The 15,379-nt window shown below is 35.8% G+C and overlaps 1 protein-coding gene and 1 pseudogene across 1 annotated transcript; both read right to left on the bottom strand.

The window, feature by feature from the left end:
- Positions 1 to 400: 400 nt before the first annotated feature.
- LOC138310540 (C-type lectin domain family 4 member E-like) lies at positions 401 to 5,242 on the bottom strand. Its single transcript, XM_069251795.1, has 5 exons — positions 5,044 to 5,242; positions 4,634 to 4,716; positions 3,155 to 3,245; positions 2,019 to 2,232; positions 401 to 693 (listed from the first exon to the last, which is right to left on the bottom strand). Exons 1-5 carry the CDS (start codon positions 5,093 to 5,095, stop codon positions 663 to 665), a joined length of 471 nt encoding a protein of 156 aa, XP_069107896.1. The 5' UTR covers positions 5,096 to 5,242; the 3' UTR covers positions 401 to 662.
- Positions 5,243 to 6,477: 1,235 nt separating this feature from the next.
- LOC138310872 (C-type lectin domain family 4 member E-like) lies at positions 6,478 to 14,820 on the bottom strand (annotated as a pseudogene).
- Between the last annotated feature and the right edge of the window lie 559 nt (positions 14,821 to 15,379).

The raw sequence follows: 15,379 nt of genomic DNA, 5'->3' as shown, positions 1-15,379 counted from the left end.
GAGATTACATTGAGTTCAGTTCAGAGAAGTAACGTTAAAGTTTATAATCTGAGGGGTCAGAGACATGTTAAAAAATGTAGAATGACCATTGTAGGAAATAGAAGAAAAGATATAAGACTTACATCAATATTCAAAACATAAAAAAAGAAAAGAAACTATAAATATGATTTACCAAAAATATTTTTTCTATGACAATCATCGACTAGTATTCGCTACCGCAACGCACTAAGATCTATTGAATCTATTGAAAAAATCGATTTTTCTCTCCTTTATATAACTCTCCGGTAGTTTCTCCTCTTTTTAATAAGATCAACAATTTGTCAAAATATCTTTAATTTCTTCAAATTGGGCACATCACATCAACACATATTTGGGGTTATTACGAAACCCAGGAGCTCCGGAGGAGAAACGCCTTCTGCTTCATCAGTGACATTCGTCGTGAAAAGTGACGTGAATGATTTAATTAGTAAGGAGGAAGTGTATATACTCTCTTACCATAGAGAACACACAAGAAGAAATGGATAAGTATTAAAAGCATCATGAAAGATTTAGAATTGCTTAGGTAAACAAATTTATTTATAGTTCTCATATATAAAGGTATTTCATTGAAGAATAATGAATTATCCTTTTGAAATCATTTAGATAATGATGAATCGAAAACGTTAACCGATAGCTGTTTGGCTAAACTCATTGCTGAAACAAAAAAAAAAAAAAAAAAAAAACGTTAAGCATTAAATACAGTTTTATTCGCGATTGTCACCCAACTGGCAAAGATAGAATAGCCTTCATAGCCTGGTGGTCTTTCAACACATTATGTAGAAAAGGATCCATTTGGGAAACCAGAAAAAGTGGTTGTATCAAGCAGGTTGACGTTTGACTGAGGTAGTCGCTAAGGCAGGTTTACTGTGGCTGTGTATACTTATAATATCTTTATATATTAGGTAATGTACCAGATCTATGGAATGATACATCGTCATGTATTTATATTAAGCAATGTACCAGTTCTAATAAAATAATTTTACTGCGACTTTGTATACTTACAAAATCGTTATATATTTTATTAGGTAATGCCCAGACTAATGGAATTATTTTACTGTGACTTTGTATACTTACAACATCGTTATATATTAATATTAGGTAATGCACCAGACCAATGGAATTATTTTACTGTGACTTTGTATACTTACAACATCGTTATATATTAATTAGGTAATGCACCAGACCTAATGGAATTATTTTACTGTGACTTTGTATACTTACAACATCGTTATATATTAATTAGGTAATGCACCAGACCTAATGGAATTATTTTACTGTGACTTTGTATACTTACAACATCGTTATATATTAATTAGGTAATGCACCAGACCTAATGGAATTATTTTACTGCGACTTTGTATACTTACAACATCGTTATATATTAATTAGGTAATGCACCAGACCTAATGGAATTATTTTACTGTGACTTTGTATACTTACAACATCGTTATATATTAATTAGGTAATGCACCAGACCTAATGGAATTATTTTACTGTGACTTTGTATACTTACAACATCGTTATATATTAATATAAGGTAATGCACCAGACCTAATGGATTTTATTTTACTGTGACTTTGTATACTTACAACACAGCGTTATAATATAATTAGGTAATGCACCAGACCTAATGGAATTATTTTACTGTGACTTTGTATACTTACAACATCGTCATGTATTTATATTAAGCAATGCACCAGTTATAATGATATCATTTTCAATAGATGTATAATAGACTACGGAATTTACGTGTTGTAAAACTGTTCTCAACGGAGGCGGGGGTATAATTTCATTAATGAATTCGATAAATTGATCAATTATATTGTAATTTATATGTTTCCCTTTGATAATGTTTTGATAAAAGTAATACCACAGAGGGAAGTAGCCGAACGACCGTCTTGCAATACATAGAGGTACAAGTGTTACATCAACAAAGCACTGACTAATTTTCGTAAAACAATCTATATTTCAGTACTTACTCTACTTGACACACAAACGGAAGTGACGTATTACATGGTACGTCATTCCAGTAACCAATTATGGTCAAGGCCAGGCAATCCTCTTTCCCTAGTTGGTCGTTTGGTTCACCGGAACCCCAGGGGGCGTTTGTGATTACATTTAAGCTGCTTGCCCACCGCCATTCGCCTTCAACAAAGAAGTCTGACCCGCCCAGATAGTATTCGCCCTGTTTTGCTGAAATAACGAAATATTGACATACATTTGATTATTTAAAGATGTTCCATCGCCGACAAAGTGTAAACAATATTTATCATTTGAACAATAATTGATAGTTTCAAATATATTGATAAAGCGTATGCATTTAGGACGATCTATAAGTCAACATCTGGCTTATTTATTTTCTTTAACCGAAAGCCCAATTTTTAAGAAAACCTTTGAACATATTTCACTACAAAATTTCTATCATCTGCATTATATGGTCGGATAGAAAGTTTTCTTATTATTAATTTCGTAGTAGTTTTGCTTGATTAATTTAACGTCCTATTAACATCGATGGTCGTGCACGGACGTACCAGGTTTAGATGAAAGATAAAAACCGGAGTATCCGGAAAAAACGTCCGATCGCTGTACCACATTGGATTCGAACTCGAACTGTGGTCACCTAATTTTGTATATATTTTTACAATACATCCATTCTCGCTTAAAGATGCTCCACCGCCGACAGAGCATAAATGATGCTAATAATTTGAACAGCAATTGGTGTTCAATCGTGCATATATATGTCGAATTAACACAACAAATAACATGAAATAATTTATTTTGCCTTAGGTGCATGCGCAATCAGTACTTCATTCCATATAGGATATAGTGCCACAGAATTTTTTCGGGATGCAATTAATTATTTTTCATATTTTTTTACTTGAAGTAAAATTAAAAGCTTAAGCTTTTCAATGGTGGTAATGGTGTAAAGTAAGTAGCTTTTGTAACTGAAGAAAAATACTAAATCGTCTGCTCCTGTTTTTGATAGTGAAAAAATACCATTTGTCAGCGGTGGAGCATCTTTAAGTTTCTTCTATTCATTTTATTTTTAGAATTTTGATGTCAGAACGAAGAAATGTCTCTTAGTCGCTATTATTTTCAGTTGATGCTAACTTACGGTGTTTATCTCTGACCTCGCCGTCTAGGAATGTCACGGCCGATGGTGTGTCTGGTTCAGCTAGTTGTGCATTGAAGTTACGACAATAGCCCTATTAAATTACGAATAAACATAAACATTTAACAAACGTATCCTCTCGACATTGCAGGGGTTACTGTCACTGTCATAGCATGCACCCATGGACTGTGTCATAGTAGAACTGTATAAACAAAATAACACAAAAACATTGTAAAAAGTCCAGGAAAGGAAACAAAGGACCAAGTACAGAGACGTCCTTCGAAGATTACTCATCCTCGACACTCCGGGTTTTTTTTTAAAAATCACTGTCATAATATCCACCCCTGGACTATGTCATAGCGAATGGAGGTATTTTAGGAGAAACAGAAATTGACCAATTACAAGCCTGTAAAGCCTTCCTTTGAAATTACAAAGAGCTTGAAAGCAATAAAGTGTGTTATTATTATTCGATTCTTTTGATGCACATTAAAAGACCAAATTACCTGTCTCATCTGTTTTCTCACACAGTGCCTTTTTTGTTGCTATAGGATAATCCAGGGTGAATATTACGACAGCGATAGTAACCCCTGGAATATATAAAATACGCACGAAAAGTAGAGTAAACCAACAGATAATTATCATACGATAAAGTGATGAATCAATGTATAATGCAATTAATACATGGGCCTGAACTAGTGGCATATAACCGGTTAGTTTTGCGGGACCAAACAATCTGCGATTTAGACTTAAAACTTATAAAAAAAATTAAATCAAATGCATGATTTGACTATAATTGGATATGATTTATCAATTACTTATATTTTAGAGGAATTTTTTTTGCGACATCGCAAATATACCGCGAATTATTTTTTACCTCTGCTTATATTTCCGTATGTAGGTTATAATCAGTTGTAAAAAGACACTAAGTGCATTTACAGCAACTGTTGGCAACGACAGTATACCATTAGCATGTATTGTTATACCCCTATAAAATAGTTCCTATATAAACTCTATTGGCAAAATGCCAATAAATGAACTGTTCCGTCGAGCGGGTCCAAAGAACTGTTAAAATCGACTGTTAAAATGTGCTGTTGGAACGGAGTGACGTCACACCTACAATTCGTGACGTAAATGCATTGTTTGGAGGTCAATGGGTATAACACAACAGTTATCGACTGGGTTTTCGGGCAACAGATGATTTGTTGGACCCTCACACAATCTGTTGCCCTCGGCCTTCGGCCTCGGGCCACAGTTTGTCTTCGGGTTCAACAAATAATCTGTTGCCCTCAACCCAGTCAACAACTGTAAATGATCCGCAAAATTAATTACATTAATGGGGTCCATTACCACTGTATCACTTTAGAAAGTTCGAAATAAACTTTATTAATACAACATAATTTAATTCCTTGTTATTTTAATACAGGTTCAATACCATTTCTGCATTTAATAATGTATTCTTATCGTATGAATGAAAGAACTCACACCAGCTTCGGACCAGGATCCAGCATCGACTATACTGAAGAAATAACAGCGTTCCCCATGTTGTATCCAGCCTGATGGGCAAGCTAGGTCAAAGGTCAAGGGTCAATATGAAGTTATTATCAATCAGGTGGAACTATTTTGGCATTTTATTTTTAACAACAACAAAATGATTATTGAAAGTTGATTCTTAAGTCTAGTGAGACAAACGAAACCAAATTGATGTGTATCCTTATCGTTATGTGCGGGTGTGTAGAGAAAAATCCTGAATGGAAGGAACTACCAACTCTCCTCTAAGTTACTGCCTTCTTGAAGATTACTTCTAAGTAAATAAGTTATACCCAAAAAAAAAAAAAAAAAAAAACAAAAAAAAAAAACCAAAAAACCACTGTTACCGTTTTGTTTCCGCTAACCTTGAACAAGCGTTCCCACCAAACTGAACAGGAGAAGTAATCCACTTCGCATGTCGTCTGCTTAATCTACCGTCGTATGGCCTGTTTTACTAGCTTTACAGTACAGATAGGAAATGTCATTCAATACTGATAAGGATGATAAGGATGATTCAAAAAGACCTCATTTCATACATAGTGCCTCGTTACATTTATATATTTAATCGAAAGTCTTATAGGGCTGATGATCATTTGTATTTGTTATCTGTATATGACCTTATAATTTGTTGGTTTTTTTTTAATGTCTGGCACTTACAATGAAATTTTATTTCAGCTATTTATTGGACATTTGATATTCATTAACCATAAGCCTTCTGATAAAAACTAAGAGAAGTTAATAAGTTACGTTGGAGAACTGAACACCTAATCGAACTTGCCGTGGATGGGGACTCTGTACTGTATCGTTGTAAGCAGAAACAGAAATATTATGTTCTGTCATTAAAGGTGTTAAATTTCTTCCTTGTAGGAACGATTACTCAACCTCAAGTAAAAGATAAGAGCTGGTTTACATCCTATTAACAGCCCATTCATTTTCATGGACGGCATCCTCTACAAGTGATGTGTTCCACGTTTGTGTGTATGTTTTGGGATGTTGTGGTATATGGAAGTTTGTTTCACATTTTCTGGTTTAATTTGATTCATTTAACATTTAGTTAACAGCACGGGTCATTTAAGGACGTGTCCGGTTTAGACGGGAAGGAAAACCGGAGTACCAAGAGAAAACACATCGACCAGCGGTCAGTACTTTGCAAATATCTCACAATAAAAATATTGAAGTATTTTATTTCCATTATTAATAGACGTTGAAAAGTGGCGAAGCTACCTGAACAAGAGTTGTATGCTTGACTTGTAGTTTGACTCTAAATGACCTTAGATGTCGATTGGTCGTAAAACTCAAACAAACAAACAAGTATGTGAGTTACTGGTTTGGTGAATTTGATCTGCATTGACACACAACTAGCATGCCTTTAGAATCAATAACATTTTTTGAAATTTAGATTTGGGGACATAAGGAACAAAACTATACTAGGTCCTTTGACGTACATCTCTTTTTTATTGTTAAAAATAAAATATGTTCAAATCGTTGTGGATAAAAAGCGAACCCTGTCCTACAACTCTGGTGGTCTTCTTTAATATTGATTAGGAATAAAACATGAACCCTGCCAAACGTCTCTTGTTAGCAACTAAAGATTGTTCATGGTGCAAGTCCCAGGACCTTTTTAATTAAAATTTCGAAGGTCGTATTTGACGTTACTGCATGTACATTTGTACAAATAAAATCTGTTTTTGATCAAATGTATTTGGATTAAGTCAAATTGGTCAATAGTGAAATGTTTGCTGGTTTTTTTTCTCCCCCTTATTTCTCTCTCTTTTCTCAAAAATACACATATACAAATGTAGATTCTTATTCAAAGTTTTTATTTCTTATATTCATATAAACATAATTTAAACAATATAATCAATCCTATCCGAGAGTAGATTGGCCGAAGTCATTTCTGAAATAGAATATAATAAAACGTTTCCAAACAAACTATTTCTACATCATTTTTTTTACTTAGGCATTGAACTGTCTTTGTCTAGTTTGCATCCATACTCCAATAACTGCCTATCTATTGTAGTTTAATGCTTATATTTACATTTCTTAAAAAACAACACAATAATGATAGAAGCTTACATGGGTCTGTCAAGTGGACAGGGATAACTCAAACCGAGTGAAAGATTTCGGCTGAACATCCAAAGGCTTGCCAAGGGCTGGCTGCAGAAATATTTCACTCAGATTGAGATATCCATGTTTGATTGTTTTTTTACCCTCTCAAGAAATTAAAAACAAAAAATATAGCGCCGACATCATAAAGATACCGCAATGCGTCATAATTAATGACATTCTCGACAATAGTTTTCGTATGTATCGATGACGTCATTGTCAAAAGCATGTGAGCTGTCTTTTGGGGACTCCAGTAAAAGACTATAAGACTATTTCATATATGGATATGAATGATAGGTCATATTCTATCCGTTTTAACAACATTCATTTTGTGATCCCGACGGTAGAATATCCCTATCCTTCATATCCACATATGAATGGAGTTTTTCCCTCATAATTCGACGTTTTAATATATGATATTCCGCCATTTTTGAAACACATTTTTGGGAAAAAAAAAAAACCGCGACTGCAAGTCAATTCTATTTCATTTTACAAAAGTAGGTCAGCACGGAAAGACGTGTTAAATGCATTTATCATAGAACATACAACTACAAAATGGTTTAGATATCCGCGCCGATTTAAGGGACTTGAGTACGAGACATACTTACTCCCAGTTCACAGACGAACGGAAGTGAAATATTACAAGGGACATCATTCCAGCGACCGCTCATCACCATACCCAAACAGTCCTCGTGGGCGGCTTGATCGTTCGGTTCCCCTGGTGACCAGTTCGCATTCGTGATTGTTCAATGGTACTAGCCCAAACCCATTCACCTTCCACGAAGAAGTCAGTCCCTCCTAAGAAGTACTCCCCAATTGATGCTATATTGATGAAATATTATTAAGATTTATGCTTTATTTTTCCATATACAGCAAAATGTAGCGACCACTTAGTATAATGGTAACTAATAAACACTTTTTCTGTGTCCCGAAATATAAGAAGACTTTTGCAGAAAAAAAAACGGAACAAAAAACCCACCAAAAAACAATCAAACAAATGAAAAAAAATAAAAAACAATCAAAACAAAACAAAACACAAAAAAACACTATGAAGAACACCCTTGGCACCGCCTCAAGTTTGGCCTTGAGTTGAGCGTTCGCCCCTTTGAAGGAAGGATCTGGGTTCTGTCCCCTGGCCGAGACACACCAAAGTCTATAAAAGTGGTAGTTTCTGTTCCTGCCTAGCGCTCAGCATACAGGGAGTGGGACTGGTTCGCCCGTTGTCAGTATAATGTGACCGGGTGGGGTGTGTTGTTTGCTGTCTTCGGCGGCATGCTTCAGTGATATAGCACTATAAAAAGGGAACAGTTCCACTATACAAGAAGACACAACACGAACATATTCTCCAAAACACGCACCTCGCACAACATACACACAACCTACAGCATACATAAAACATAATAAATAAACTTGATGATTGTAAAAAATGTTTTCTTCAGAATTTAGAAATAGAAAGAGCTGTACTAAAAATTGAACCAAGCACTATTACAGCTATATACGAAAAGTTATAACGATAGTTCAAAAACAACAATAATTTTGATGTCCGTTCTCAGTCTTTGTTTTGTAGTACTAAGGTACTATCAAATATATCTATACTTGTTTAAAGGCCCAGTTACTTTCCGAAAAAAAAAATCAAACGTTTCATAAAACAATAAAAACAAAAGAAAATATCTAGCAATGGACTTAGATGAGGTTACAACACCAAAACAATGCGAGAATGTGCTTTCATTTGATGGCATCAGTACCCTGTTGCCTATAAATGAGGACTAGGAACACTTTCTCGATATCCAAGTGTTTACTATTACTGTCGCTATATCCACCCTTGAATATATTTAACAAAATCGAAGGCTCTGCGTACGGCCATATATGAGAAGGTAGTTGCCCCTTAGGAATACATCAAAACTGGAATGAAATAAACGGTTTAAACTGTTGTGTTGACGGTGTGTCTTTAAAGTTGTGCCCTCGCTGTTTCATTTATGTAATCCATCAACCAGTAAGTCTCTAAGGCCAATGATAAGAAAATTGTATAATCCATTCACAGGTCAAATTAATATTACTCGCTGAAACATCACATTGAACTTCTTAGCAAAAATTATCGAAAAGCTTCTTTAAAAAATCTAAATAATCACTATAATGATTATGAAATAAAAACAATATACCAATTAGGGTTCATAACCAGGCGACTCGGCTTTTTATCAATAATTCTGTATTTTACAACAATATGCATACACTGTTAGCAAGAAAGTCTAAAAGGAAAAGAGAACTTACGAATTGATATTTATGAGAGCTTCTGACAATAACAGCCTCAAGTCAGCGGCCTCCCTTCGGTTCCGCAAGTTATGAGCATTAAACTTTCTGCAAATACTCTGAAAAAATATTTCATTAGTCCGTTAAACACCAAACTAAACCCTCACCAAGTTTTAATCCGGATATATGGAGGGTGTGCTTCTTAATGGTTGGTGGCGACATATTTAAAGGCCCACAGCCACATACCTATTTTAAATAGCATTAATAACGTCAGACAAGCAAATTCGTGGAATGTCCATCCCCGCGCTTTCAGGACATATTTGTAGGTAAACATTAACGAGAGTTAGGTTTAACCCTGGTGTGAAACATGAAACTGAAGGATCTTATTATCGAAAATAAGACATTTAACTTGGTACAAAGTTTGAAGACATATCGGGTCAATATTTTAGTTACAGATATTGTACGGAAGTGGCAGAAAATGTACTTTTTTATATTTAATCAATGGGCCATCAACTCTGCTAATTAAGATCTGCCAAAAGTGGCCATTGAACTTTGCTAAGCCCTTAGTGCATTAAAGCGATTGTTTACCAAGTTTTAAAAAACAATATTAGTATTTAACATTTGGTTAGTTTTATTACAACACAGAAACTGCAAGGACATATGTAACATTTAGTAGTACATTAAATTTCAATAAGCACTGATCAATAATATTCGCGCTGAAAGAGTTAGATTCCCCCCCGGGGGGGGGCCCCGAAAACCTTGGCCAGGCATCATAGGTCATTCAACCTTTGTTAACCAAAGTTTTACTAAAAAACAGTTATGTAATTAATATACAGTTTATTTAATGACAGCAAGTGGCAGAAACTGCCTTATTTCTTTATTCAAGCAAGAGGGTCATAACTAATAACTCCGCAGAATAAGGTTCCGTTGAAAAAGGGAAGGCGTAACACGAAACATAGGGTCCGAGTCCTATAATAGGATATAAAACACGTGTTTTTAACTTTGAAGAAAATGGATTTACATTTGTTACACTTATTGCATGGAAAAAAGCAGAAAACGACGTTTTTAGTAATTCAAAGGGCCATTACTCCGCTAAATAAAGTCCATCGACAGTCGCGATCGAACTTGGCCGAGCCTTGAAGACATTTCACCTTGTCACCAAGTTTGAAGAAAATCAGTTTTAATTTGTTACAGTTATTGCACAGAAACGAAGTGTTACAGACAGACAGACAGACAGACAGACGACAAACAAATTAATATCCCTCGTTTCGGAGAAAGGCGGGGGATAAAAATATTTAACGATGGCCTAAGATGAGGTTACAATACCAAAATTATGCAAGATTTTCTTCTTGATATACTAGTATGATAACGGTGGAGAGTCATTTCGCGGTTTTATCCGTCTGGCGCAGTGATAGTCAAATACCGCGCAGTATTTAGGACTATGCCGGGAAAAAAACACAAGAAGGCCTGTATCATTCACCTGCAATTTAAGTTTTTTGTTGAGTAATTCTGTATAAATTAATTATGTGACTCAAATAAACACTAAGCCACTTACAATTTAAAAAAAAAGCAAAATTGACCCAACGATTTATATTAATTTTAAATCCCAACCATATAATTGATGCTATAAAACCATACGAATATGCTATCCAATACATAGTGTCAGAGAAGAAGTAATTTATATGAAAATAGTAGCATAATTAACCTTTTTGACCCCGCGCTTAAGGCCCCGGGGATCAGCCCTATCATTTTTTTACAATTTAAAATCCCCACCATATAAGGATGACTACCATGCATAGTGAGTGCTAGCCCATGCTAAGTTGTAGATAAAAAAGTTATTAATATGTTAACAGCCAAATTGATCCCTTTTGACCCCAACTCTGTTCCCACGGGGGTCAGCCCTATCATTTGTACAGTTTTGAATCCCCACCCTATAAGGATGCTACCATTGCATTATGGGTGCTTTCCCATGTCTAGTTTCAGAGAAGAAGTCGTTTGTATCGAAATAGCAAAAATGACCCCTTTTGACCTCGCCCCTTAGGCCCCCGGGGGTCAGCCTCATCATTTGAATCCAAACCCTATCAGGATGCTACAATTTAATCATGAGTGTTCCCCAATGCTCAGTTGCAGAGAAGAAGTCATTGGAAATAGCCAAATTGACCCCTTTTGACCCTGCCCCTCAGGCCCCCGGGGGTTCAGTCCCATCATTTGTACAATTTTGAATCCTCAACCTATAAGGATGCTACCATTGCATTATGGGTGCTATTCCATGCTTAATTTCAGAGAAGAAGTCGTTTATATGGAAATAACCAAACTTACCCCTTTTGGCCCCACCCCTCAGACCCTGTGGGGTCAGTCCCATCATTTGTACAATTTTCAGTTAATGCTCCATAAGGATGATACAAGTCAAATTTTGTTGAATTTCTACCAGCGGTTATGGAGAAGTAGTCGATTGGTGACCGACGCCGAACGCCACAGTTTGGCATAAATTCATCTTGGTCCTTCGGATCAGGTGAGCTAATAAGACGACCCGAGTTATGAAAGTTTATTTTATTTATTTTAATCAAATTGTTCAGAAGGTCATGACACGTTTAGTATTAGCGGTAAGATCATAACTTTAGAAACTCTACAAAATTAACGATCTCGTTTTACATTCCCATTTTCAAAATCAAAAGCCGAAAGGTAGCGGGCCTTTAGTTTTCATCATGTGTGGAAAATTGTCAAACTGAGAAATAGAAATCTTCATCTTTGCTACTCTTCCTACTGTCTCCCTTGACACCATCTCACTTTTGGCCATGAGTTGAACGCTCAGCCCTGTGAGGAAGGCTCTGGGTTCTGTCCGCTGTCCGAGACACACCAAAGTCTGTAAAAGTGGTAGTTTCTGCGTCTGCTTAATGTAGCGCTCAGCATAAATAGAAAGTGACGACTGGTTTGGCTGTTGTCAGTATAATGTGACCGGCTTATTCTGTGTCTCTGATAGCATGCTTCAGTCAGATAACACAAAAAAGTTCCACAACATGAACAGATTGCATTCTTTGTTTCTTAGATCAATAAACGTCCTATTAACAGACAGGCTCATGTAAGGACGGCCTTCCATGTATGCGGTGTGAATCGTGTATGTAGTGCATGGTGCGTGTTTTGGGAGACTGCGTTCGTGTTGTCTTCTGTTTAGTGGAAACTGTTTTTATAGTGCTATATCAATAAAACATGCTGCCAAAGACACCAAGCAACACACCCCACCGGTCACATTATACTGACAACAGACGAACCAGACGTCATACTCCCTGTATGCTGAGCGCTGAGCAGGAGCAGAAACTCCTCAACCACGCACGCAGATACCACATTGCATTAACGGGAGTTCGTCCTTAATGATCCTGGCTGATAATAAGACGTTAATGTATTTAATCAAGTTACATAATTGTGCCCAGCTGGTAGAGCGTAAGAATTGTACCTGCAGTCCCTATTGCATATCGTAAAATACAACTAGGACATTATCTTTCCTTTCTTCCGTCCGTACTTTCAGAGTGGGACGACTGGTTCGCCCGTTGTCAGTATAATGTGACCGGGTGGGGTGTGTTGCTTGGTGTCTTCGGCGGCATGCTTCAGTGATATATATAAAAGGGCAATAGTTCCACTATACAAGAAGACACAACATGAATAGATCGCAGTCTCCAAAACACGCACCTCGCACAACATACATGCAACACACACCATACATGGGAGGCCGTCCTTACATGACCATAGCTGTTAATAGGACGTTAATTAATCAAACAAACAAACTGTACTTTCTTCTTCCTGACGTCTCTCTTTGACACCACCTTACTTTTGGCCTTCGGTTGAGCGATCGACCCTGTGAGTGGGACGACTGGTTCGCCCGTTGTAAGTATAATGTGATCGGTCGGCTTGTATGCTTCAGTAATATAACACTATAAAACGGCAAGAAAAAAAATACTATAAAAAAAGACACAACACGAATATACTGCAGTCACCCAAAACAGGCACTTCACACTTCATACACACAACACACTGCATACATGGGAAATCGTCCTAACATGACCCTGGTTCTTAATAGGAAGCTATTGTAATGAAATCAAACCAAACCAATTAGATAATTACCCCGGATCAGTAGGACAAACAAATATCAAACTGATCTATGAATTTTCATTTTCCTGGTTTAAGGGAAATAACTCTAACTTACTTCAAACCCAACCCTGTTATAGCAAGTGATCTTAAAAATTTTTTAAGTAATCAAATATTCATTCTCAAGGTTCGACTTACACCAGCATCAGACCATGACGCCGCCCTAGTACTGAAGAAATAGCAGATTGCGTTGTTTTCTACCCATCCATGGGGACATGCTGCAAAATACAATGATATACTTTAATCTTGCATTCATTTGCTTATAAATAGTAAGAAAAAGAAAATGACGTTGACCTTTATAACGTTATATTTGACATAATATCTAAGATACTGTAGTATTTTCAGTGAAAAGCAAATAAGAACAAGACAGCTTCTGTGACTTGCATGATCAGCGTGTATTCCGAAACAGCATGGTTTTTCTAACCCCCTGGCGCATGCCTATTACAGACTTACATCCGGTTACAACAATCTTACAGAACAGAAATATACACATACTGATAATATAACGGACCGAATTTAATTTGAATTATGTGGATACTACAGATACTATAGTTCACCTATTTATTATGTTATGGAGATATCACACACAAATCTGAGTAAACCGCTTATATATTCTAGCTAATCCTTAAATAAGTAAACGCTATATGATAGAATAGCATCAGGTCAGGGTTGTATTTTTCTGTTTTACGTCTGAACGAAGGTTTTAGAAAAACACATTGTTATTGACCTGAGCAATAAAATATGATAAACGGGGAATTTAATATTTCCTGATACTTTCCAAGCGTAAAATGAATAACAAAAAACGATAGGTTCTCTTAATATGGTAAATTATGTCACGATATTTGGAGAATAATAAACAAAATTTCTAAAACCAGAACAGACACAACTATGGCCTAACATAATATTCGCCACTGTTAGGGATCATGTATGGGTTCCATACATGGAGACCTACCCTACACAGGTAATATGAATTCAGGTCAATTTCCTCTCAGATTTTCCAGGTCAAATTTACTTCAAAACAGCATAAACGTCAATTCAGGTCAATTAAAAAATTCCCATGAAGTTGACCAGAATTTCAGATGAAGATTTGTTTTTGTCATTTTCAGGTGAATTTTAGTTGAAATTATTTCAGTTCAAATTGATCTTGAGATATAGGCCGAAACAGTGTAGGGTTCTACACTAGATATGTAAACTTACCTGTGCCTTTGTGTAGTGTAATATGGTAGAAAGAGGTATTTTATTGAATGTAAACTCGTGTACTTGGCATGTTAAAGTATTGTTAAACAAATACAACATTATATGTTACCAATTTTAGTAGACAATACCTACATAATGCGAGTACGTAATTACTTGTACTTCATTTTATGAAACTCGAATATCCTTCATGTATAACCATACATAACAGCTGTATAATAGCATACTAAGAAACAAAATAAGAAGCATGAGTATTACAACTTTTCTAGCCAAGGGTATTCAATACGATACTCTTTCAGGGAGAGTAGCGTACGCAATACCTTTGACAAGTTGGTGTTTTAAATTAGAAGGCAAAGAATGCTAAATTTTCATCATACTTACCATGAGTAAGCGATATTAATACAGTAATTACCACAAAACAGCTCCTGAACATGGTGACGTAATACTTTCTCCTATGTTTCCGATAAATCAATAGAATTGATGGTAGCTAAAGTTTTATGTTGTATAGTTAAACAAAAGTCCAATCTACTTTTGTCAGGTGTGACTGACCTGGTTATAAACGCTATCTTCATTCACCTCGTCCTTATCATAAGCTCACCAATATTCCTGAACTTCAATGTCATGACCTTTGACATATGAATCTTATTACATTATAGATCGAATCGTCTGTCTCTTAAAATGAGCTCATTTCCTTTTTATTGTCGTTTATTGATACGTTCATTTTAGAGACAGAAAGGACTCCTTCATTTATGTGGTAGAAATGCAGCCATCCTGGTCGTGGTGGGTTTTCACGTTTGTTTTGCATGTATCGTCAACATTGAGGAATTATTTCATTATTAGATTAAACAATGCACTCAACTAACCTGGTCTCAGGTTGTAATTCGTTACATTTTAGCCTTTTCAATCATCCTCTCTTCCTTCAACTCGACCGCCATTTCAAGATTCATGGGAGTGAAAGGGTGATTGAAATGTCTCTAAAATGAGCGTATCAATAAACGACAAATCAACAAAAAA

Source organism: Argopecten irradians, chromosome 16 (genome assembly GCF_041381155.1).
Source record: "Argopecten irradians isolate NY chromosome 16, Ai_NY, whole genome shotgun sequence".
NCBI classification, from domain to species: domain Eukaryota; kingdom Metazoa; phylum Mollusca; class Bivalvia; order Pectinida; family Pectinidae; genus Argopecten; species Argopecten irradians.
This window is presented reverse-complemented; position numbering and strand designations above follow the sequence as displayed.